Source organism: Tursiops truncatus, chromosome 6, assembly GCF_011762595.2.
Source record: "Tursiops truncatus isolate mTurTru1 chromosome 6, mTurTru1.mat.Y, whole genome shotgun sequence".
In the NCBI taxonomy this organism is placed as follows: Eukaryota; Metazoa; Chordata; class Mammalia; order Artiodactyla; family Delphinidae; genus Tursiops; species Tursiops truncatus.
This window is the reverse complement of record NC_047039.1, coordinates 106,513,874-106,540,617: the sequence shown is the minus strand read 5'-3', so window position 1 is coordinate 106,540,617 and position 26,744 is coordinate 106,513,874. Positions and strand designations below refer to the sequence as shown.

The 26,744-nt window shown below is 50.8% G+C and overlaps 1 protein-coding gene across 2 annotated transcripts in view; it reads right to left on the bottom strand.

Moving 5' to 3' along the window:
* Positions 1–26,744, bottom strand: part of MVB12B (multivesicular body subunit 12B) — a 179,597-nt gene that overhangs the window by 31,873 nt on the left and 120,980 nt on the right. Inside the window, exon 9 of one of the 2 annotated variants that reach the window (XM_033858599.2) lies at positions 22,739–23,209. The exons of the other annotated variant lie outside the window; for it this stretch is intronic. Within the exon in view, the coding sequence (XP_033714490.1) occupies positions 22,875–23,209 (335 nt within the window). The 3' untranslated portion in view covers positions 22,739–22,874. Of the gene's footprint in view, positions 1–22,738; positions 23,210–26,744 lie in introns of those variants that run through there. 2 annotated transcript variants of the gene reach the window in all.

Sequence of the window (26,744 nt, the reverse complement as noted above, 5' to 3'; positions counted from 1 at the left end):
GGCCACCCCAAGTCAGACGCTAGAAGCCACAGCCTACTTTACCTCTTCTTCAGATTCTCAAAGCCCCCTGTTGTCACCTGCCCTGGCCCTGTCACTCTCTGCTCTCTGCACACGTGTCTGCACACACACACCGCTTTCCCAGCTTCTCTCTGCCCAGGAGACAGACGGCAGGGCCCAGGGCAGAGCTCCCTTCCTGCGCTCGGGAAGCAATCCGACCCAGCGCTGGAGAGCGGTTTCCAGCGAGCGCATCTTTGGCCATGTCGCTACGCGGAGAACCCCGCTCGTTCATTCACTAGGCTTTCTGCCTTTGGTGTTTAAAGACCTCCTTAGTGTCTGGGGGTTTCTGGTAAGATATGGTGAAGATCTCCGTTCTCCCTGGTGACAGCTGTTTCCATCCAAACGTCAACACATGTTCAGACAACTGGTGTTCTGACAAGGTGGGAAGTAAGTGACCTGCAAAGGCCCGACTACCCCGGGAAATGAGAGACCTGGGGAGCACTGGGCGAAACTGAGGAAGGCTAGTGACCCCTGCCCAGCATGAGGCTGGCAGTCAAGCCTGCACACAAAGGGAAGAGATGGGAGGATTTCCAAGGCGGGGTGCTTACGGCCCCTCCGCACAGGATGCCCCTCCCCTTCACCCTACGTCCACCCACCGCCATCCCTCTGGGATCCGCTCAGAGGGGCCCCCTGGGTGCCTAGCCAGGGCCGCATCTCCTCTCCCGGCTGAGGGTCCTGGCCATCCGCGTGTGAGTCACCTCTGCATTCCTGTCCCAGCACAGGGGGTTCCTGGGGTGCTCAGCACCCCCCATAATGGGGCTCCAGCCTGGGGACATTTGGAGAGAACAAAGGGAAGACGCCTTCCCGAGCCTGTCTGCGAAGCAAGAGGCAGCAGGGAGGGTGGCCCTCCGGACTGTGGGGCTGATGCCCTCCTGACAGGGTTTAGCAGCAGAGGAGACGGTGTGGAGATCCACTCGGACCTAATCCGACCTCAAGGGGAGCTGGGAAGGGAGAGAGATGTGAACTTGGGGATAAGTTACCACTTTATCTTAGAGCTCAGGACAGAAAGACGGGCACAGCCGGATGCTCCCTGTATTCTAGACAGCAGGCTTTAACAATCTTGGAAGAAAAGAGAGTCCATAGGCTCCCAGGGGCTGAAGCTCCTGAATGGGAGCCGGCTCAAGAGCAACAGTCGCCATGGTGACACGCCCCGCGTCCCTGGGAAGGGGAGCCAGAGTCCCCAGGAGCCAATGAGAGTCTGCGAAACAGATGATATGCCAACCAAGTTCCACTTATTTAAAAAATCTAATATGGCCAAGATTATGGTAGGCTGAGAAGAACATGGATTTCAGCAAAGCACTTGACAAGTTTCCCATGTTACCCATATGGACAAGATGGATAAATACAGCTGGACAATGTTAAGGGCAGGAGAATCCATAACTGGCTGGACTAGACGTTCAAGAAGCTGATTAATAAATGGATGTTGACCTCAAGTGACCTCTCTGGAGGGTGCCCAGGGCACTATCAATTACTCTAATGAAGACACGCATAGTGGGCTTATCCACTATGTGGCTGATGAGGACAGTCTACAAACTGGATAACAGAAGACCAATAAAGATCTCAAAAAGCTGGAGTCACGGGCTCCATTTAACAGATGGAATTTACTAAAGGTCAGTGCTAAGTCCTGTACTTTAGGTCCAAAACACCAACTGCGTTAGATGGAATGAAAGAGATGTTCATGCTGGAATAACAGCAGAAGACATGAAAAAAGACTGGTCTGTAGTTGAACAAGTCAACAGCGTGACTTGACTGTTTAGAAAGGGGGAGGGATGGCACTGTAAGGGACAGTGCAGCAGTCCTGGTGCCAGGCTGAGGGAGCTGCCACCTTGGTCTGCTCTGGGCTCAAGGGAGGGGTTCAGTGCTGGGATCGCACTCTCAGAGGGTCGTCCTGGGCAGCCTGCCAGATGGTGAGGGACCTGAAGCCAGCCCACAGGAGGGAAGGGGAGGAAGCCATCAGACCTGCTGCTCCAGGAAGGCCTGATCCCATCCACTTTTGTTCATCGTTGCACCCCACCTGGCACCCGAGAGCCCAGCGCCGTGCCCAGCACACGGGAAGTGCAGCAAGATGGGGTTTGGTCCAGATACGAGAGGCCTTGAAGGTGAATGTGGTCAAATGTCTGCACATGTTCTCAGAGCTGTCACAGGAAGAGGGGCTAGAGAGACGGGGCACGATTTAGAGGGGGGGACCCTGCCCTCCTCGGGGAAAGGCAGAAGGCAGGACCAGCAGAACCGGCTGACAAAGGTCCAGGTGGCCGGCCGCTGGGAGGGATTTTCTGTGTTGGTAGAAAGCTGATCTGTGGGACTGCTAAATCCCCTTCTAATCCCACGACATCCATTTGTCTTCTCCTTATCTGGGCCGCCTTTCCATATCTTAAGGTATCTAGAGGTTTGCCAAACATAATTCTTAAAATCAATGGCACACATTTTTCATGCCTTCCAAAAGAAGTTCACAGATCGTCTCCACCCGGGCTCCTTGTGGGGAGCCATGTTTACTTCCTTCCTTCCTTGTTTCCCGAGCTGAGGTCAGCGTTTCGTCCTCACCGTGATCCTCCTTCTAGCCTTCAGCCTGCTGCAGAGTCCTACTCGGACTGACGTGCAGTGGAGGGGCTGGACGGAGAGCCGTGACGAGGGGGCAGCTCTCATGGAGCCACTGCTCAGGGGGTACATGTGCGCCCCCCAACCGGCCCTCCCAGTCAGCCTGGGGTTCTACAGGGTTCTCACACGGACACGGCCTGACCGATCCATGGTCACAACCCAGAAGCAGGACACAGGAGTCTGTCCTTTCCTCACTGGCGCCAAAGGCGGCATTCCCGGGACCCAGAGCAGTCTGCTCTCCAGGCTCCTCGGCTCCCTTAAACCTTGGCTGGAACAGAACTTCTCCCCTAGCCCAGCTCTAGGCTAGAAAGAGAGAAAAGGAAAGGAAACCACATTTACTGACCACATACTAGAGAGCGAATGGGCATCAAATAACGTAACCCTCAAAGTGATCACGTGCAGGTTACACTTAAGGAAACTGAGGCTGCAGGAGTTACGTAGCTTGATGGGGCCAGGATTCAAGTCCAGAGCTGTGGGTGTGGCGCTGCCATGGGTGGCAGGCAGGAGGGGTCTGAACTCCAGGGGGCAGCACGTGTGGCGAGAGGCAGTCTCACCTCTCTGAGCCTTGGCCGCCCTGCCTGCAAAGCAGGGACAACACAGCCAGCTGTCCTAGGAGGTACTGTGAGGGCTGGAAGGGGCCCACAGCCAACGTGGGCTTCTGCTACAGTCCACAGCCCCGTGCCGGGCAGGCTCCCTTTCGGGACCAGGACGGTGTTTTCTTCACCGTCTTCCTTTCTCTTCCTTTTTCTATTTTATTTTTTGGTGGCAGTTTTAACAAAACGCTGATCCTCTGCACGGAGCGAGCGGCGCAGAGCAGATGAAAGCGAGGATGTGCCGTGGGCTCCGTGGCGCAATTAGCATTCTCCTAAACAAACGAGCTTCAGCAGAGCTGTAATTAAGCAGGCCTGTAATTAAGTATATGCCCTTTATCATAACGATCATGCTGGAAAATGGCATGATGTATGGAGCTCTGTTATTAATGCTGTAATCCCAAACCGAAGTGCGAGTACATAGAAATCAGCGTGTCAGGCCTGTCACCGGAGTGTTTGTAAAATACATTAAAGAGAAAAGCCGGGAAACAATGAGCTCATTCAACTGTTCTTTTCACAATCAGGCTCTACAAGTCAAGAGGATTGTGAATGCTTACAGAATCTGCAACGTTTCAACAAATAAAGCTCTAATCTGCTACTGTATTAATACCACCCCCTATTCTAAAGAAGGAAAGGAGGAAGGGGGTGATTTTTTTTTTTTCCCCCCAACTGACCGGGATACCTGCCTTTGCTTTCCTAGGGGAAGAAGTCCAATTTGCGTGCCGTATCTGTTTGGACATAAAATTGGATTTCGGCTTTTGCGCAGACGGCTCTGCCATGAACCTCTAGGAACTCTGCCTGGCAAGGGGACAGGGTCACAGCTCCTGCGTACGGGAGCTACTGTGTAACCGTACTTGCCGGGGCAATCCCTCAGAGCCCTCCCTTGATTCTCCCCTCCAAATGCACGCCCGTGGACTTCTGAGGGCTCAGCACAAACCCACCGCTGACCAGCTCCCAAAGGCACCGGGCCGGGAGCAGCACATCTCCTTGGTCAGGCCTGCCGATTCCTTCCTCAACGAGGAAATGCTCCGATCGACACATGCATTAATTTCAACGCACTTGATAAAGAGATGCGTAAAGTCATGCGGTAAAAAATGTAAACTTTTTAAAAAGACTCCATTACTAGCATCTCAATTGTTGTCTGCTTACAGTTGCCAAGTGGTGTTAAGTGAGCTTGGTCACGGTTCCTCAGAAGTTCTTGCAGAGATGAGGGTGAACAACGTGGCCTGCTGGCAGGCAGTCATTTTCAGAATAAAATTGAATGCAGTTGGAGTGGTAGGAGACCTTTAATTCTGTGGGCCTGCTTGGGGTTCAGAGCTGTACATAATCAGTAACCTGGCCCTTTCTTCTCCCCATTTCCTGCGGCCTTTCAAAGGTTCTTTACAATTTGTGATGGGAAAAGTGCCAGCAACTCTAGATCTCAAGGCCACTTCTCAAAACTCATTTGTAAACCAAAAACACCAAGCCGGTTCGGCTTTCCTGGTGATTTCACTTTGGGGATATTCCTTGGAAGACATCTGTAGACGCCCCAGAGCTGTCTGCTAGGTGACATTCCAATTGAGTTGACACAAGGCCAACAACTTCCTTCTAGATCCCCAAAGTGATTTGTTTTGCCACGTGATTCATAAGCCAAAAGGAGTGATTCATCAGCCACGGCGAGAGCCTCCCGAGTCCCACGCGTGAGGTGGCTCCGAGGAAGGCAAGAGGGGCCTCACGCGCGTGAGCACCCTGGGGCCTGGGCAAGTCACTCAGCCTCCGCGTCTGCCTGTCCTCGGTGAAGGCCGACAGCCGCTCCGCGGCATGGCCGACGGGAGGAAACCAGAAGGGGCCAGGGGCACACCAAGCAGCCCACTGCTTCTTCCGAGGAGCGAATTCAGGTCAGGCCCTCTGCCCCATCTCTGACTTAGGACAAGCGTTCAATCTCTCTGTGCCTGATTCTTTGACCGCAGAAGGAAGGAAATCATACCTGGATTGCTGTGAAGTTTAAATGAGATAAAAGCGTAAGGCTCAGCAGGTCATGGAAGCAACCTAAATGCCCATCGACAGACGACTGGATAAAGAAGATGTGGTGCCCATATACAAAGGAATATTGCTCAGCCATAAAAAGGAACGAAACTGGGACATTGTTGAGACGTGGATGGACCTAGAGACTGTTATACAGAGTGAAGTAAGTCAGAAAGAGAAAAACAAATATCGTGTATTAATGCATATATGTGGAATCTAGAAAAATGGTACAGATGAACCGGTTTGCAAGGCAGAAATAGAGACACAGATGTAGAGAACAAACGCATGGACACCAAGGGGGGAAAGTGGGGGTGGGATGAACTGCGAGATTGGGATTGACATATATACACTAATATGCATAAAATAGATAAGTAATAAGAACCTGCTGTATAAAAAATAAATAAAATTTTTTAAAAAAGCATAAGGCTCAGGTACAAACTAACTGCTCAGTAACTGTCATCATCACGGCACTAGAGGAAAAGCCCTTTCTCTTCTCCCTGCTTTTACATACAAACACAAGCGCATCCACATTAAATTACGTAACCCGCGGCTGTAACTCCTGATCCAAAGGCTCTTGGAGGTGTGGAAGCGAAGCCTACCCAGGAGGGCTTCCCTTGGTGTCCGGACCATGGCTCTCCTGGCATCTGCCTTCCCTTGAGCTGTCACAGGTCGAGCTCAACGGCAGAAGCAGGGCCCAAGCTGGGCCCAGGTGCTAAATGTCCCCTGGAAAAGAGCCCCCAAAGCAAAGAGAAGAAAACTGCCCCTGGGCATCAGGAGGCTAGTTCACCAGGTTAGTCAGAAACACCGTCATCTTCAAATAAAGGCGCCTTCACACCATAAACGAATATTCTCTGAGGTTCTATTTCGCATGGGTAATTAGGAAGCCCTCCCCCGCATTTCTCTGGCCACCGCCCCCCCCCCCCAGGCCTCCAAAACACCGAGCACCTGACAGTAACTGTCACTTTAGCCCTGCAGCCTGCTTCACCCTTCCACGTCCCCACATCCTGGGAGGAAGCTGAGGGCCCTCCAGCCCTCCTACACCCCTCCTTCTGGAGTAACCACCCAGGGGGCCCCATGGGCTTTGCAGCAGGACGCCTCGTGGGTCTCTGCTGGGAGGCGGGAGCCCACAGAGTCTGGGCCACGTGCCCCACAGGGACTCTAGATATATGAAGGAGCACATCCTCGCTCTGCTACAGAAATGCATTTTAAAACTTTATGAGTACTTAATGGCTTGGGGCAGAGACCAACTGCATTTTGCTCAAAGTAAAGATAAAATCCAATTAAGTGAGACTTTTCCTTGCTGGCTGTTGAGCGGCTCCTGGGTAAGTCACCGTCACTATGTGTTCACACCTGCTTCCCCAGTGCACACGCACAGAAACTCCTCGGTGAGCTCGAGACCAACAAAAAGGGCTTTGGGTGTGCAGAATAAAAAGCTGAACCGAGGGGCCAACACAGGGGTATTGCCGCCAGGCACATTCCTGGGGAGGCAGGCATGGTCTAAACGCACTGTCCTCCCGCGACTGAGGCAAAGCCTTGATGCGGACGGGACAGGCCTGGGCAGGGCTCGGGCCCCAGCGCAGGAAGATGCGCTTTCATTTCTAGAGCTCTTTTCACCTTCTCAAAACCAACTAATATACATTTTTAAGTTTTATTTTTTTTAACCCCTCAAAAAATGAATACATTCTCTAAAGAAGCAATTCCCATAGTCCAGCTACGTTAAGCACCCCTTGACACCAGAGCCACATCTCAGGGGTCTCCTCGGGGGAAGAGCCGGGGTAGTGGTCTGTGCACAGTCCTTGGGGTCCCCCCCCCAGCTCATTTCCTATGGGCTTATGTATATGTTTGCATGTACAGAAGAAATGCAGGATTTTTGGGTGTATGTGTTTGTGTTTTTAATAACAATAGCATCACAGCATAACTGTTCTGCAACTTGCTTTTTTCACCTGTCAGAGGGTTTCCGTGTCGGGGTAGCTACAGATCTATCTCAGTCTTTGTTACACCTGCACAGAAGTAAGGGTGGGGTGACAACCGAGCGCCAGCTCATAAGGAGCCTTGATTGTCATTTAAAGTGGCCTGAATGTCCCCGTGAGGCCCCTGGGGAGCCGCTGCAGGGTTTTTGAGCTGGAGAGTGACACACTGTATTTATATTTGAGGGATGTCTCCTAGTCCAGGCACATGAGAGGGAGTTAGGCTGGAGGCAGGACCACCAGGAGGAGGTTCTGACAGTAAATCAAGGGGGGCTGGTGGCCTGGACTAGGCCTGTGACAGTAGGAACGGAGGAGAGAGGACACATGGAGGAATGTTTAGATGGCAGAATCCAGGGATCCAACAACCGGCTGTGGAGGGGTAAGGGAGGAGCAGAGGAGTCAGGGGCGTCTGAGGTTCTGCCTCAAACAGCTGGGAGAAAGGGGTGCCAGGCACGGATGTGGGGGCCAGTGGGGTGGAGTCGGAAGCATGGGGATGAACCGGTGGGTTCCATTTTGGATGTGTCAGGTTTGAGGGGCTTTTGAGACATCCAAGGGAAGACCCTGGCCGACACTGGTGGGAACACCACGACCAAGAATGCAAGACTGGTTGGTGAGGACTGCCTGGATGCAAGTACAGAAGTGAGCCCTGATGGAGCGACCGGGAGTTACCAGCATGGTGATAACCAAGGACACGAGAGGAGGGAAGATGTTCTGGAAGAAAACACGTGAGGATAGAGGCAGGCCCAGGACGAACACTGAGGGATGCTGACAGTTAACACTCAGGTTGAGGAAGAGAAGTTGGCAAAACAATGCGAAGAAGATTAGAAGGTACTCGGTGATGATGGATCAAAAAATTGGAGGTGTTAGTATAAACTTGGTTTTAATAAGCAGATATATGTCTGTGAGTCTGTGTCTGTTTTGTAGATAGGTTCATTTGTGCCATATTTTAGATTCCACATATAAGTGAAGTTATATGGTCTTTCTCTTTCTCTTCCTTACTTCACTTAGTATGATAACCTCTAGGTCCATCCATGTTGCTGCAAATGGCATTATCTCATTCTTTTTTATGGCTGAGTAGTATTCCGTTGTAGAAAGAACAGATTTGTGGTTGCCAAGGGGGAGGGGAGGAGGGAGAGGGATGGACTGGGAGTTTGGGGTTAGTAGATGCAAACTATTACATTTGGAATGGATAAACAAGGTCCTACTGTATAGCACAAGGAACTGTATCTGATCTCCCTGTATAAACCATAATGGAAAAGAATATTAAAAAAAAAGAATGTATACATATATATATATATATATATATATATGTATGTATAATTGAGTCACTTTGCTCTACAGCGGAAATTAGCACAACATTGAAGATCAACTATACTTCAAAAAAGGAAAAGCAGGTATACGTGAAAATACATGTAGATACGTATATGTAAATACACATGTACATTTACATGCACGTGTATGTGCTCCAACACACACACACGTAATATATTTCTATTTGCTGAGGCCCTAGAAGCAATGGCACCTCGAGAGTGATGAGCATACCCAGTGCCCAGCTTTTGGTTTCCAGGATTCTCCTCTCAAAGAAATAGGGCTCTTTGCAGAAATGGCTGATTCAGCACTGAGCAGGGAAGGAACACACCTGGGACATCTTGTTGCACCAGAAAGTAAAGACGTTCTCTAAGAATCGGGGAAATGCATCAGAGGGACACAGGAGCCAGGGCTCCCAAGGGCTAAATATGGAAAAAATTTGAGCATCAAAATAAATACTGATAAGAATGAATAAGAATCCACTAGTCCACATCAATACACACAAACTGGGGATAAGGGAAAGCTCTTCCTTACAATAAAATGCCAAGTAAGAAATACTGAGGGATGGAGTTATAAAATGAATGGATGCTAAAACTAGTAGGTGAAAATCTGATGAGGAATGAGCTATTTACATAGTCCTGAAGTATTTCCCACAAATTACATATTAATTACAAAAGGAAAAACAGAAATTTCACAGTGAAGAAACCGGGCACACAGCACTTCAACCACATGATCCCAGTTAATTTTACCAATGCTGGGTCATGCCAACATCATGGACCTCCTGATATGATGCACTGAGAATAAATACCTGTTGAATAAATAACAGTGATGAGAACTGTTCTGGGAGTCAGGGGGCCCACGTGTAGGCCAGTCAGGTCTCAGTGTCCTCATCTGGGAGTGGACGGCTTGGGCCACATCAGCCACTTGGCTAGGGCTCATCTGGCAACTTTAAAAAATTATTACTGCTGCTTGTTGTTCCTCCCCCAGAGGTTCTGATTTACTTGGTCTGAGGGTGGACTCTGGGCTCCCAGGTGAGCGTATGTGCAGCGAGGTCTGGGCAGCCCTGGGCCATCAGATGATCTCAAAAATCCCTCCCAAGCAGCCGCACAGCACAGGGAGATCAGCTCGGTGCTTTGTGACCAGCTAGAGAGGTGGGATAGGGAGGGTGGGGGGGAGGGAGACGCAAGAGGGAAGACATATGGGGACATATGTATAACTGATTCACTTTGTTATAAAGCAGAAACTAACACACCATTGTAAAGCAATTATACTCCAATAAAGATGTTTAAAAAAAAAATCCCTCCCAACCCTGACATTCTCGGTCTCACAAACCGTAACAATCACCGTCAGTATTAAATAAGCGTTGGTGATTTGAGACCCGGATGTAAACCTCGGAAGATACAACGCACAAAATCCACCAAGGCTGGCCCATCCCAGGCAACGTGATTTCTCCAGCCCTCCTCTAGGTTCTACTCAAACAGCCTTCTCCAAAGCAACAATCAGGAAGAGTTATAGCAGGTTCTGGGCCAGATGCCTCCCCTCCCCTCCCCTCCCCTCCCCTCCCCACCCCTGGAGTCAAAGGGCAAGGAGAGAAGGTGTCCCAGGGCGTCCGGGTGTCTACAGCCAGCGCTGACCCACGCTCCAGAGAGCACTGTCCAGGGAACAGCGTCGGGGCACTTACACACGTGCCCTCTTGAACCTCCCAGCAGCCCCGTGGGTGTCGCCATCCCCACTCTGCCAAAGGGACCTGAAGCCCAGGAGATGGGCCGTGGTCAGGGCCGCAAAGCTGGTACAGAAAGGGAGCTCTTCCAATCCACTGCCTTCCCACTACTTGAGGAAGAGGTGGGAACACCTCCCTACGTGGCATGAAGGAGTCATCCAAGGATGGAAGCAGAAAGGTATAATCGAGAAGGGCGAACATGTGAACGGAAGGTACGCAGAGCTGGAAGGTGTTAAGAAGCCAGCATGCGCGGGGTCTTCATGGTGTCTTCTGGGCTCTCGCCTCAGTGGCCCAGACAGACATACCTGCCCCAGGGATCTTTGGAGTTGACTTTCAATGCAGGTCTCCTTAGGCTATTCCCTTACTTAAAATCTTCAACTGTTTCCTCAGGTTTAAGGGGTGATGTCCAAATGCCTCAGCCCAGGCCCTCACAGGCTGACCCCAACCTAGCTTTGTGGTCTAGCTGCCCTCCCACCCTGGCTCCCCCCACCTTGGGATCTAGCTACGCCAACCTCCTCACCATTTCCTGACCAAGCCATGCATTCTGTACGCGATATGCCCTTCTCCTTGCTGTGTGCTCGGCCTGGAGAGCCCACTCCTGCCTGTGAACCCCCCAAACCAGCTGAAAGTTACCCATGTGGGTCACCTTCCGAGCTGTCACTCACTGGAGTCAGTGGCCTTGCTCCCACTGCCTCTCTGCTGCAATCATCCATCCCAATGCCTTTCCCCAGATGACAAGCTCCAGGCTAGCCCAGGGCCTGCAAGGATGAGGCGATGGACAGATAAATGATGCAAGGCCACCTTTCCGAAAAAAGCTGTTTCGAGATGGGAATTCTCTAGGACTCTGTGAAACAGAGACGTTCTAACTCCTTTTCTTCCGATTCCTTGATCAATGAATAAGCTTTTGATTACTTGTCTGTTTGCCCAAGTACTTTAACAATAGGATAGGAGGCCTGAGCATCACACAAACTGGAAAGGTATAACCTCGTTATAACTCGTAAGATTTGAAAAAAAAGACTGCCCACAGGTTAAAGGAAAATGGTACAAAATGTGACACTCTGGTACCACAGCACAGAGATCTTCTGATCGTGATTAGTGGGGTCACATTCCCCAGGGCCTGGGTGCCCCTGAGTGAATGGGAGAACTTAGGATGAGTGCCCCGGAGCCAAGGCCCTGAGCCCTGGGGTCGGGGGTGGGCCCTGGAGGGGCAGCCACCACGGGAGGCCCCAGGCTTCATCCTCCCCAAGATGCCCAGTGATTCCAAAAGCCCCGCCACAGTGACAGACAGACATGGACCAAATGAAGAGCGACCTGCTACGGGAAGTCTCACAACAGTCGAAATCCAACCTATGTTTACGTAAGACTGCACTGCCTGTGTGCCTTCCGACCAGGTTGTAACTTTATAATAACACTTAATTTGAAAAGAAAAAAACCCCCATTTCTACACCTTGTATTTTTCTCAAACACTGAACTTCCCAATTCAAAACCAAAGGTCTGGGCTTCCTCCCCTTCATGTAGCTAGACTTGCAGCATCTGTGAGGAGGGTGGTGCCCACAGAGGGTGCGCGATGACAGGAGACGACAGAATTACCACCTGTAGTTGCGACAGGGCACAGGCGGGCACACTGACCGACACAGAGGTGCCTTTCCAATCAGCAGAACGTTCAAGGGACTTTTCCCTGGGAAACAGCTTCTCGGGAAAACAGTACATCACATTTCCAAAATTCAGCTCCAGTGGACAAGCTCCCTGAACCACGGTAATGTGAGGAAAACGAGCAACCACAGACAGAACTGACGCCTCGGCTGACACCCGATCTGATGTGGAATACTGGGGCGTGGGCTCCCTTCTATCTGCTTGCTGCGTCTCCGAAGTACAATGCCACAAATTACCCAGATTTCAGATTTAATATTAACCTTTAAAGGGCATGTCACAGAAATGTAGTCTCTAAATATTGGTTGTGAGCTCACTTTGTAAGTCTATCACGGAAAATAGGTGTGAGGCTGCCACCCATCTCTGACTACATCTGTCATGGGCATCTCCCGCCACCTGACAGTAATTCCAACTGAACCCAGCAGTCCCACAGACGAACAATTCAGCCATCCTCGCTAACCACAGTCTGAGCTCAACCTTAAGATTTAATAATAGAGCCTGCTAATACTGCTCTCATTTCTAGAGCTGATGAACTTTCAGAGGCAACATGAGTTGAAATAATGAGTGCGGAGATGACAAAGAATTTTAATCCAAGGTTCTTTGAAATATCCAGTATAATAAGCACTTGTTCCTTTCTACAATGGGCATATAAAAGAGAAATCTAAATAATAATTGCTGTAATCATCTTGAAAAATATGCAGAGATTAATGGTGATTATGAAAATCTGTATAATTGTTCTCTGAAATCATCACTGATGAAGTGGTATCTTGAAATGGCCATAGCCGGAGAACTTTTAACACCGAACTCCATGTGGGCATGGAAACGTGACACTTCAGCTTTCTCCTCGTAAAATTATTACCCTGTGTTTACGAAATTGTTTTTCATCATTTCCAATACGCTGGCCTGCATTTTAACTCTTCATACCAGCGCCCTGAAAAGGTTCTAAGACGCCCTTAATGGGATGCATATGTCATTGTGGTTCAAAGCCCCAAGTTCAACTTGTTATTTATTCAAATAATTAATTACTCTTGTATCCATCGAGCAGTTTGTCATGACACATTAATGACTTGATAGACTTCTATGAACTGGTGAACACAGAACAGCAGAGCGTTTTTATCGTCATTTAATTTTAAAACGATCCTGTGTGAAATTATCTAGTCGTGAGTGATGGGAGCATAAAGAACAGACTCAGCAAAGCCCCTTTTGGATCATTGCTTTATTAATGGTAACGTCAGGGAAATGAAAAATGCTAACATTGTCATATTCCGCTGCTGGGGGGAGATGAATGGCTGGGGGAGAGGGTGAGGGTGCTGAGCGCTCAGGCCAAGTGCACAGGCCCCTCCTGGCGCCAGGCGGGGCGGGGCTCACGCCTTGCACACCCAGAACTCCAGCTCGAGACACCACTTCCACGCCCAGGCTCCCTTTTGAGTTTATGGCTCTCGACGTCTATTACTTTTGTGTGTGTGGTCTTTTTTTTTAACTTGAATTTTCCGCTAGTGATATAAAGCAGCCTCACGAAAACATTTCGCTTTATTGCTTTGAACATTAAACGTTATTAATCCAATAGAAAAACGTTAAAGATATTGCTGTCACCTTTAAATGTGAAATGATATTAGGCGCTAAAAAAATGCTGGGTTAGGAGAAAAGATGTTCCCTTAGTTTCTTTGGAGCTTTGAGATAACTGTGCTGGGTTGATGATAAGATAATATTTCTACAGGGCTCACAGCACAACATCTGCTTAAAAGAGATTTCTTTTTTTTTTTATATACAGTGAAAATTGTTTCTCAATTGTTTTAATTACAAACTTGGGAATCTATGCAAACTACTCCCCAGCAGTGTGATTCAAAGACAATAGACCGCAATCCCTGAAGAGCCGCAGCGCAGCCGGCGGGCGGGCGGGCATCACGGGGGCTCTGCCTGCACGTGGCCGAGCCTGCGAGGGGACCGTGGCAGAGGCAGCAGGCATTGTTCTGCCCTCTCGGAAAGAGAAGCAAGCAACGGTGGATCTCTTTTTCCTCGCGAGCTTCCTGTTTTGTCTTCCCAATGCCGGTGAGCGGTGAGCGGCTCTACCACCCACCCAGGGGCCTGGAGCCACAGGGACCTGCCCCCTCCCTCACATCTGTCATCAGTTTCTTTAAATCCCAAAGAGGGCGGTCAGCGGTGGCAGCTCACACTGAGTTGAACGGCTCTGTGCAAGCCCCGGTCTAGGTGCTTTCTGTGTACTGAGTTCTCATGACAATCCCATGAGCTTATATATTATTATTATTTAGATCATCATCCTCCTCCCCATTTTACAAGAAACATTCAGGCGAAGGACAGGTAAGCAACCTGCCTGAGAGCACACGGCCAGCAAGATGCAGAGGAGGAACTGAACCCGGAAGCCTGACTCCTTCCCGCGCCGCCACGGTGCCTCTTAATTCTACCCAGGGATCTCTCTGGAACCTGGCCCCCCTGCCCACCTCTGCTGCCCAGGACCCAGGGGGATGCCCACCCTTCTGACATTAGCGGCTTCGCTACCCCTGGCTCCCTGTAATCTCCTCTCTTACAGAAGCGGATGTGGAAAGAAATGGGGTCCAGGCAGTCGCTTCCACAGTACATGGGAAGTGCAGTAAAAGTGGAGCACGGCGGGGCAGCTGAAAACGCAGCTGATGTGAGTTGAAACAGGGGTGTTAGAATTCTGAGGATAAACAAGTCAAGGGACGTGGGAAGGCCCAAGCCAGCAGTTCGGTGGCCTATTTTGCGGAATGCCCCCCCTTTTCAGGTGGAGACACGTGGGTCAGAGTCTCATGATTTTCACAGGGACATTTCACGCCAGGCGGCCACAAAGCCAGAGCTCAAGCCCAGGTTGCCTGAGGCCCCAGGGCACCTCCGCCCAGGTCCCGCCTTGTTAGGCAGTGAGTGCCGGCCCCACCCGGCGGTCAGGGCCTCGTTTTGCTCTGTCAGGAGGTCTGAGCAGAGCCGCAGCAAGCAACCGTGGCTCGGTGGAGTTCTGCCAGGTTTAGAGGTTGTGAGGTGTATCACAGGTTCATCTGGGGGACCGCCGGGGGCCCTCAAAGAGACAGAGCCGCTGAGATGGAGCTGCATGAGATCACAGATGCCACAGGCAGGGGAAAAAACAGTGGTTTCAATAGGAGCCCCTATTAGATGGAAAGTCTATTTCCCTAATAGATGGAAAGTCCAGGCAGGTGGTCTCGATCGTAGGGTCACTGCTTCTCATCCAGGGCACCTTCACTCAGGAAGCCGACCACAGGGGCCCTCTCTTTGGAGAGCAATCGCACCCTTCGAGATGACAAGTAGCACCGCCACGGGAGACATGCTGGTCCAGACGGGGGAGGCAGGGAGGGTGGGCACCGGTGAGCCCTGCCTTTGTTAGTGCTTTAAAGACGGTGCCTTCAGAGCTGGCCCCATACTCCAGAGGAGGCAACCTCGCTCTCCAAACCACAGGTTCTCGGACTTCCAGGTGTGTCAGAATGGCCGGGGATGCTCGTTAAAAATGTGAATCCCTAGCCCCAAACCTCCAGAGATGGGCTCAGGCACTTAGGGACAATGGCGCTAGGAGAAACTCCGCTCTGTGCTTAGAGCCAGAGAGCACTTCGCTGAGGGTCTCATGGACCAAACGGCTACAAAGGTCTCATGCGTGCAGCTCCGTGAAGCTTTTCTGCGCAAGCAGGGCTCTCTGTTATCTGTAAGGACTAACCACGGCAGGGAAGGTGGCACCGTAGCACCGGTCACGGCTGTCATTTGGTGAAAGCCTTGGACTTAGTGCCAGGTGCTCTGCTCCACCCTTTCCCTGTCACAACCCTGCCAGACAGACGGGATCACCCTGTCCTATGTCTGCGAGAGGCAAGGGAGCCACGCTTCCAGTCGAAAGGGAAGCCAGCACTGTAACCCACGTCGTCTAGCTCAGAAAGCCGGGCTCTTGACACTCCTACATAGCATCTGGTGTCAAGAAACACCAGTGCCGAAGGACAACCAGGGACTCTGCTCACTAATGGATTATTCACTATGCTGTAACCTAACCCTGGATTTCTCTTCGGTCCAGACCCTTCGTGGACTGAGCCTCTGAAACTCATAAGGGAAAAGGAACCCAGAAAGGTCCTTGTTTTCCTGGCTCTGTATCTGTAGTGAGGTTTCTGAGTACTCAGGTTTCTATGGCTTTTACCTTCACTAGTAGGTAAACAAGATGCACTTAGCTTGTGACTGCCTTTCTGGAATCCAGACAGAAGGCTCCTCTCTCTCTCTCTCTCTCTCTCTCTCTCTCTAACGCAAACTGAACTCTTCACATTTTGAAGCTGAGGGACACATTTCTCACTTGTACTGGATTCTCGAGTTTCCTTCTTAAACCTTTCTGTGCTTCTCTGAGTGATGACTTCCAGCCACTTGAAAATCTGCCCTGGATTTTTTTTTTTTTTTTTTTTTTTTGCGGTACACAGGCCTCTCACTGTGGTGGCCTCTCCCGTTGCGGAGCACAGGCTCTGGACACGCAGGCTCAGCCGCTCCGCGGCATGTGGGATCCTCCCAGACCGGGGCATGAACCCATGTCCCCTGCATCGGCAGGCGGACTCTCAACCACTGCGCCACCAGGGAAGCCCCTGCCCTGGATTTTTTAAAGGGACCCTTTGGTCAGAACAAAGTGTGAAAGTCCACATTTCAATGGGAACAAACAGCTCAAAAAGACACACCTAAGTGACTTCTCCACCAGGAGGCTTTCAGGGCTGCTGCAGTAACTTGGGAGGAAAAGCTGCATGCCAGGAGCCGGGAACCATCGAGAAAGGCAGGTCAGTAGGAAACCAGGGGCCTGTTCTTAAAAATACTTTCCTTAAAGCCCCAGGGGAAGGGGAATATTACGTGAATTAAAAAAGAAAAAAAACGACCAGACCCCTCGGGGGAACACAAACCCTGCAGGTGGGCACAGCTCTAGGCCCGTGGGGAGGGAAGGCTCGGCCAGGCCGAGGAGCACTGACACCACAGTCCTGAGCAGCCCCGGTGGACGCCTCGCAACTGTCCTCTGGGCCGCACGCCCATGATTTTATGGAGTGAGAGGTGACACTTCCCCATTTCTGGGGTCGTCTGCAGTGTGATCGGAAGTAGAGAAGGCAGAAAGGGGAGCTGTCCTTGCCCCTGAAACAGCCTCCCCCTCGGTACTCAGTATTCGTGGTGGCTGCCATTGGCGGAAACCCTGCGGGCCGTGACGTGAAGTAATCTGTCATTTTGCTAAAAGCACAACTGGAATTTCATGAGTGGGGCGTCTGGCCAGCAAGTAAGCCCGTCAGACACTCAGCACCTGAATTTCGGCCCAACTGGGATACTTCCCACTTTCCTCCTGCAAAAGCAGCAACTATCTATCTATGTATCTATCTATCTATCTATATTTATTTATTTTTGGCTGCATTGGGTCTTCGTTGCTGCGCGCGGGCTTTCTCTAGTTGTGGCTAGCGGGGGCTACTCTTGGTTGCAGTGTGTGGGCTTCTCACTGTGGTGGCTTCTCTTGTTGCAGAGCACGGGCCCTAGGCGCGCAGGTGCGCGGGCTTCAGTAGTTGTGGCACGTGGGCTCAGTAGTTGTGGTTCGCGGGCTCTAGAGCACAGGCTCAGTAGTTGTGGCACACGGGCTTAGTTGCTCCGCAGCATGTGGGATCTTCCCGGACCAGGGTTCAAACCCATGTCCCCTGCATTGGCAGGCGGATTCTTAACCACTGTGCCACCAGGGAAGTCCCCAAAGCAGTAACTTTCTTGAACTTTCTTCATTAAAAAAAAATTGAGCCCCACAAAGCGCCCCCTGCTGGTGCTGGTGCTGGAAGCGGGAGGGGGAGGGGGAGTCAAAGGTCTAAGAAAGTGAAGGGGCATCTCGGAGGGTGAGGAGAGGGGTCTGGGTTTAATCACAGAGTGGGCTGGGAGGTGGGGCCAGGGCACAGCTGGACTCCGGCGCAGCCAGGCGCTGACCACGTGAGGACTGCTCACCAAGGGAAAGAGGAAGGCGCCTGGGTGAGACTGAAGAGCTGTGTGACCTGTGGTGTGAGGATATTCACAGAAAGTACAGATTCTCAAAGGTGGCTCAGGAGCTTTAAAGCAGGGACCCGGGAACACTTCCAAGACTAAAGGCAGCTTGAGAATTTTTGGAGGCCTTTTTGTCTCTTGCGTATTTTACAAAGGGAAGTCGGAGCGGGAACTGTGGGCAGAGGAGGCTGCTGGTGATGGCATCACCACCTGGCTTCAGGGCTGAGGAGAAACACGTGGTGCAGGTGAAACTGGCCTCTGTTAGAAGCAATCACCGTCCCAGACCCAATATCCCGGAGCAAAGGAAGCTTCTGGGTTCTATGTGGCCTAAGAACAACTGCTCCTTGGGCTCCACAGCTGTCTTTATTTTTATTTATTTATTGTTTTTTTTGGCCGCGCTGTGTAGCTTGCGGTATCTTAGTCCCCCGACCAGGGATTGAACCCAGGCCCTGGCAGTGAAACCGCCAAGTCCTAACCACTGGACCGCCAGGGAACTCCCTCGGCAGCTGGCTTTAGAGTCACGCCATCATTTGGAACATCCTGAGCTGGGGCGCGGGAAGGGGCAAAATGGGAACCTGGGCCAACTACGCTGACAGCCTGATTAGCAAAAGCCTGGGTCTTGGCCCAATTCCTTTTTACATAAACAAAACCCACAGTTAAAATTATTATTAATGGTGATGTAATATATGGAGGAATTTACTTAAATGACAAAATTTATTTTAAAAACTTTATAAATGATGTCAGTTTTTATTCAGAGAATCGTTAGTTCTAAAGGTTCACCAACACACGTCACTTTTACGTTACTAGATTTTGTGGGAGAAATTATGTGCTGAAGAGCTGTTTTTAAATTTGAGCATTTGGGAATGTCTTGGGGAATTGTCCCATCAAAACATTTATGGTCTAATTACTGTATTCAGACGAGATGTTCAAGACGACCTGTCAAAGTTCACTATTCTAGAATCACCCATGACCACAAAAACACAACACGGAGCACTAGAAGCACAAAAATCCACCCTCACCCCAATTATTTAGTTGGGTCTTTGTGGGCTAAAGCATGCAGGGGTTAAAATCAACCATGCCCACACCCCCGGCCACCGCAAACTTGCCCCTACGCTTAGATGGGAAATCCCTTTGGCCATGACCAGGGCCATCACCCCTTTTGCCCAGCACTGGGCACCGGCTGTCTCAGTTACCGAGACTGGGGTTCATGGGAGGACCGAGAGCTGTGAACAGTGCCCAAATACAAAACATTTCTTCCAGTAATTAAAAAAAAAAATCAATTTTGCCCCATGGGGCTCTAGCTGAACAGAAATCAGCCTGCGGGACGCTGGGAAGAGGCTGGGGCGACGCGCTACATGGTGGTGAGGTAGCTGGTATAACATTTAAGGGAACGAAGTGGGGCAGTCTCAGAACCTTTGTAGTTAAGAGAACCGAGGGGCAGACAAACACATTTTAACAGCCAAGCTCCTCCTTTCACATATGTGTAAAACCTCTGGAATTTCATAGGAAAAAACTATTTCAAAAGCAATCTTTGAAGTCTGAAAATAAAAGCAGAGAGGCAACGTCTCGGTATAGAAGGATGGTTTCAAACTACTGAAGGCACCAAGGGAAGGCGCTAATGGGCAGGGAGTCGCACCAGGTCAGAGCTACACGCTTGCATGTGTATCTCTGGATGCCTGGCCTTGGCTGTACTGACTGCATCTCCTCCTGGCGCAGCTTTTCCGTGATGGGACAAGAGACATCCGTCTTCTCTATCTCGCTTTGCCCTCTCGGGGCCTGGATGGTGCCTGGGTTGGTAACGCTGATGATCCAAAGAGAAGGCTGGGCCAGGTGTGCACGTATGTGTGTACCTGCGTGTGTGTGCATATGCGCACACGTGTGTGGATGAGAAAGTGGCGCAGCGAGAAGAAAGAGACCACTCGAGCCCCACATGTGTGACTACCGACCTCTTCCACGAAGCCCCGGGCACACACAGGGCCCGTGATGTTGGCAACCCAGTTCCTTCACAGTCCGCAGGGACAGACAGAAAACAGTCACGGAAATTTCCAACAGTAGCGTTGACAATAAAACTCCAAACTTGAGAACGTGGCAGGGGCAAATGGGGATGGCCCTCGGGGTGTCTCTGCTGCCCTGGCCAGGTCCCTGGCCGCCGCCACTCATCCCCCCCCCCCCGCCGCTGCCAGCACCATTCACGCACCAGGAAGTTCCCACCCTGTGGGCAGGGATGCCGAGGACCAGCTGACCTGGGGAGGGCTCGCAGGGAGGCGGCGCCTTCACGGGGTTTTGTGTCCATGACACTGGCACAGGCAAAAACAGATGCTCAGTGAAAGCCTGCTGCATGGAGGAAATCGGGATTCCATCCTTACGCATCTCACAGCTGACCGGGCACTTCAGCACATCTTCCTTGTGGTCTGTCCCACAATCCCCATTTGACAGAAGATGAGCTGAAGCTGGAAGGTGAGTGACTTGTCCTAGGAGCAGAGCTGTGACGCGAGTCCAGGGCTTTTAAAATGAAGCCACGCTGTCCTGCAGCCAACCCCCCGCCCCCCCGCCCAATGCTAGCAGGTCACTCGTCCCAGAGAAAGAGCTGCACCGCGGCCTGCAGAGAGGCCTGGAGTGCTACGTGCTTCACGGTGCTTTTATTTTGGCCTCAGTCGGCATCTACCCTTGAACTTCTCTTCCTTCCTCCCTCCTATGATATTTCAATTACTATTTCAATTATTATTGCAAGCACTTCGGCCAAAAAGCTCACCCCAACCCCAAATCACTGCACCCCAAACACACAGGTCTGAGAGAGCCCACGCGTGGCGGAAGAGGGTTCTGACAGCTCTGCCCTTCTCTGGCTGAAACCCTTTTCGCCTATTCACCAGCACAGAGGCCGACAGCTCCCCTGTTATTTCCAGCAATATTTGGAATAGAACCAATTTCCAGGACAGCCAAACCACCTGGAGGCCCCATGAAATCTGTTACTGCGGTTGTCCCCAAATCACCACACAGACTGCGCTCCGTGGGGGACACGTCTCCCCAGCCCCAGGCCCACGTGCACAGCAGAGCTGTGCCGCCTCCTGAGGGAGAGCCCCTGGCCGGGGCAGGGCCGCCTTCTCTGCCTTTTACGGCCCAGAATCAAGCAGTGACTGGTGGGGAGCAGAGCTTCAGGGTTTAATAAACGACTGGCTGAAAGGCCTACACTCAACACCAGCAACAACGCAAATTCTACTCGAGAGCCCCGGTCGTGTGCAGGTGTGCACCTGCGTGTATGCACGCGGCCACACGAGCACACAGCTTCATGGGCACACACGACATGAAGACCCTCCCGGGCACTCTGTAACCTCTCTCCTTCCTTCATCTTCCAAAGGAAAACGAGGCACCTCATTTCGAACGTCTGCACAAGGCTTTGACGAGCTGCCCTGCTCCCCTGTGCACAGGGGCTGAGGGAACGGGATTTCTTGTACAAACCGTCACACGAGCGGTAGGCGGGTCCGAGGAGTGAAGCAGCGTGACTCTCATCACCGCCAAGCCCGGGACATTCCAGGTGGCTCCAGTTAGCCAACCGGCCTGGCATTCACACAGAGTGAGCTCAGCAAACAGCTCGGGACGATCACACGGTTCACCTAAGTTGCTTTTCACTGCTTACCTGTGACCAGAGGCTGTGCGAACGGCGTATCTTTAAAGTTAAATCAGAAAGACAGATACATCAGGTATCTGTGCATAAGTCAGGTGCATCCTGGGCGCCCAGCCAGGCCCTGAGCGTTTTCTCTTCCCGCCTCTGGAAGGCAGGGGCGAGGGCAGTCCCACCTCGACCTCCCGGGCCTGCTTCTCTGAGAGCCCTGCTGTGGCCTGGCGCCCGGGCCCCTCCTCAGGGCACCGAAGGACCTACAGGTGCAGCCAGCCCTCAGGGTCATCCCCTCGGCAGGGGCCCACCGTGCGGCCCCGATGGCTCTTCCTCGCTGCCGCCCCCAGCCCACGCTCTGCTCCCACTGTGGGCCAGGCCATTCACCTCGTTGAATCCTCACTGTATTCTCTGAGGACGCTTTTCGTGCCTCCCTTTCTGTTTCTACAGCTGAGGAAACTGAGGCCCAGATGGTGAGGGGCCTGCCTCCTGATCACAGTCTGGGGTGAAAGGCAGAGCTGGGGGAGACTCGACCCCCTGGGCCCCTTGCACCTCCTCTGACCCCTACCCTTCCAGTGATGCGAAGATGTCACCAGCGAGGAGCTAGGCCACAACCTGGGGTGGAACAGAGGCCTGACGGTCCAGACGCCCCTACCGTAGTGTCTCGCATTTCAGGCTGCAGAGAGTGGCTGGTCTGCACCCACAGGCCCGCAAGACGCCCCTGGGATCCTGCAGCTGCCCTAGTGACCTCAGTCCCGGGTGCCAGCCCCGAGTAAGGGGCAACTGCCCTTTCAGCCTCCACCACACACTGGACACTGGAGTGTGGCGACTGAGTAGCTGCTGGACCAGCCTGCCTGAGCTGTGTGACTATGGGTAAGTTAACTAAGCTCTCTGTGCTTTCATTTCTGCATCTGTAAGCTGGGATTAATGATACCTACACCCCTTAGGGCTGTTAGGAGTACAGAAATGGTTTGGGTAAAGCACTCAGAATAGGGGCCGACACTTCATAAATGCTAGGTAAGTATCTGTTCTTGTTATTATTATTCACTTCCCAAACATGAAAGAAAATGACCAACGTCTATTCTGGAAACGCTCCGTCGCTGTGCCCTCCCCCCAACCTACAAAAACCAGTTTCCTGTAAATAATCCTCACACAGGGAGGGCACAGGACAGGGAGGGGGGCGTCCCTGATCCACGAGGCTGCTGTGACATGACAAATAAGCCGCAGGCTGACAATGTCTCCAAGACATATTGGAGTTTACTTTGTCGTTTGGGCTTGCCATCTGTGCCACACCGCCGGGGGCCGGCTTCCCAGGCTGCTCTGGGAGCACGTGGGAGAGTCCACCAGTCCCTGGACAGATCTGCAAGCTCAGCAGGCCATCAGTTAGGCAGCCTAATGAGAGGAAATGGAATTTCCCCACCACCTCCCTGGGAGCCAGGCCTTCCTTCCCAGGGAGGGCCTGGGGTCCTGGCTCTACACAAGGCAGGTAACCTGCAGCGCTCATCACCTAGTGGGCCTGCCTGCCTGGGCCGCTCTGCTGCCACTGTGCCGTGGCGCAGGTTGTCAGCCGGAGGGGAGACCGAAAGGCGGTATGAACTTGACCGCAGAGCCCTCGCAGTCAAAGCTATAAACACCAGGAGGCTGGGGGTACGAAGACTGACAAGGCCGAGCACTTTCCTCATGGAGTATCCAGTCCAGGAAACGAGAAGGAAACCTGAAACCAAGAGGAGATGGAGAAAGGCTGCGACGGAATTCTGCAGAAGGCACCACGAACGCACCCTGGGGCACCGTCGTGATTTACTTACTGTCTGACCCTGGGAAACCCACTAACCTCTCTGAACCTCTGTGCCTCATTTATAAAATGGGAATAACAGTTAAATAAATTCCTGTAGCAAAGCAATTTCACTCAATGAATAGTATTATTCCTGAAACCAAACAGAAGCGTGTCACTTGCTCCTCCGTGGGACGGCTGGTCCAAGGAGAGGCGGAGCCAGTCCTTCGCAGTGTGGGTGACGATGCAGCCGTCATCCCAGCCCGGGCACAGCTGCCCACAGGGCTCAGGGCTTACTGGGCCCAGGCCAGGCCTTCCAGGTTCAGAAAATTCTGGGGTCTGAGGGCAGGAAAGGTAGGAAGTGTCTAAATCTGCCCCAGTTATAGGCTGTCTTCACTCTTAACCATGAAGGATGAGCCTCTGCCTTCCCGTGGAAATGAGCCTTGGCGAGGAGGCGCTGGGACACATCCACTCTCATCCGAAACCACGCTAACGACAGGAAGCCAGGGAGGCTGTGCCTGTCTGTCAGACACCCAGCCTGAGAGAGAGCACCCGCGGCTCTCTGGGGCCGTGCCCACCTGCCAGGCTCACTCTGGACGTGGCGCTGTGCGCCTGTGGCCGCCGAGCCTTCTTCAAGGACATATCCACAAGCTGACGAACACGTCTGATTCCCAGCGTCTGATTCGAACGTTTCTGGTGGTGGGTCACAGCAGTGGGGTGGGCGGTACACGCTGAGCACCTGCCCACCGTCCCCAGGGTCTGCCAGGCACTGTGTGTGTCACCTACCACACCTGGCCCCCAGGCTGGGCTCTCAGGAGTTCCTCAGTGACTGCTTGCTGAATGAGTGGACGGCTCCGTGAATTCTCACGGCCCGAGTGTGACACGGGTGCAGGGAGCCCTGCGAGCCTGAATGAGAGCAGCCGCAGTTACTGGACGGCGGGGGTCTCCAAAGCCCCCGTGCTCTGCCCTACCCAGCCCCCGCCCCGCGCCTGGTATTCCTGTGTGTGTCCCTGGAGTATCGCCAGGGAATGTGCAAGGCTTCAATAGCACTTCCGATGATCAAAGTTTTAGAGTAAGGGTCTTAAAGTAATTTTTGAAAGATGAAATAGCTGGTGTTTCATGTTGCTCTCTAAGAACAGAATAGCCAGTAGCAGCAATGAGCCCCTTTAGTAACAAGGTAACTATGTGGCAGAGAAAGACTGAGCAGGGCTAGACTTGGTACCATGTGCCAGGGATGGGAGACTCTGAGAGCAGAGTTCCTGTCCACAAGGAGTGGACAAAGCTGATGCAGGGAAGCTGACGTTCACGTGAAGGACACTTGAGAGACCGTGCTCACGCCTGGGTACAAAGGTGGGCTGGATGCACTTGTAGGAGGAACCAGGGGGCAACAGGAGTCACCAGGGATAAATGGCTTCTGGGAAGAGCTGGGGCTAGGGCGCAGGGCAGGGGCTGGGGAGGACGTGGAGGGGACAGGAAGGCTCTCTGGGACAGGAGGAAGCCCAAAGCAAGGCCCCTGTGGGCAGCGCCCTGCGGACCCTTACCGCCGGAGCAGAGGGAAGAGTGACCAGGCCCACAGCCTCAGGGCCCGTGCTAAGAACTTGAGAGCCAACGTGGGACAAGAACATTATAGAACTTAAGGCCCCAAACACAAACTGGAACAAAAAGGGGGCATTTTATTTTCATGAAAGGTAAAATGCACAGTCATAAACCTTCACGGCCTGAATAACACCACTTTGAAACAAACAACACCGATGATCGAAATGATAATGACACAAGAAGAAATTAAAAAAACAATAAACGCTACCACCTTTGGTCAAACATGATGGATGGATTGATACATGCATATGGATATAGATCCATTCTTCCTATTTGATTAAAGAACGGTAGTGTGTACGTCAAACACTGTGCCTCACAGAAAGGAGACATAGTTTCAAGTGACGATGGAACATTTACTAAAACTGTTCATGTACTAGATGACAAAGAAAGACCCAATAAATGTGAAAAAATAAAAAAATTATAGAGGTCATATTCTCTGACCACCATGCAATAAAATTAGAAATTAACTAAACAAAATCCCAATCACTCAGAAAAAAGAGTTTCCTATTATTTAAGTCAAAGAGGCAGTCAAAACTAAAATTATGTATTTATAAATGGGAGTACTATATATCAGACTACCATCAAAGCAATACACAAGAATATTTATATAGCTTTAAATACTTTTTACAAAAAATCAAAAAGAACTGAAAACAAATGAGGTGACCTTTCAACCCAAGAAGCTATATAAAAAACCCAGAATAGGCCATAAGAAAGCAGAAAAAAGGAACTAATAAAAATAAAACTAAATGATGAAATGTAAAGCAAAATCCTAATGCCTTTATAAGCAAATAAAAAACTGGTTACTTGAAAAGATAAATAAAACAAATCTTTAGCAAGGATGACTAAGAAAAGGGAAGAAAAAAAGCCCATTTGTGATATATATGACCACAGGTATGCTACTTTTAAAATCAAAATAAACTCTTAGGTGCAATTTTGTACCACTAAACTTTAACATTTAGGTGAAAGGGCTGATTTTTCTTTCAAAGAAAATGTAAATGACAAAACTGACCAAAAAAAGCAGAAAGCCTGAAAAAAAATCACTGTGAAAGAAATTGAAATTGTTGTCCTTCCTCCCAAAGTACCCCTGGCTCCCCCAAATGCTTCCAACTCCATTTAGTTTTTACAGGGTATTGTTTTTTCATTTTCTTTTTCCCCCCAAGAACAGAAATTAAAATATTTTAAAAATATTCTTTTATTTGAAAGAAAAAACTGATTCTTAGATCACTCAAAAATATCTTAATAAGCATAAACCCAACCTCACATATAAAATACCAAAATCCTAACTTAAATAACAGCAGCTCAAATCTAGTGCCATAAAGAATAATGCACCATAGTAAAATAAGATTTATTTCAGAAATATAGCAATAATTTTCTAAATGCTACATCATCAAAATAAAAGGATTCATATCAATAAATTAAATGAGTATGAATACAATAATACATGGATAGATTCTGAAGTTATTTTTATATGAACTTGAAATTAGCATCTGAATTAAAAAAACAAAAACAAAAACTGGGACTTCCCTGGCATTCCAGGAGTTAAGACTCCGCACTTCCAATGCAGGGGGTGCAGGTTCAATCCTTGGTCAGGGAACTAAGATCCCACATGCCGCCGTGCGGTGAGGCCAACAAAAAAAAAAAACCCCAAACAAAAAACAAACGAAAAGTTAAAAAAAGAAAACCTCCCAGGAAAATAGAAATAGAAGAATCATTCCTTTAGTATGATCAACCTCTCTTTCTTAAATTACTAGCCTACCTTAAACCTGACTGCAGGACACTAGAAACATCTTCACTGAGGTCGGGAACCAGATAAGAATGCAAGCTATTGCTACTATCATTTGCTGCTTTGGATATTCTGGCCAATGATATAAAGCAAGAAAAA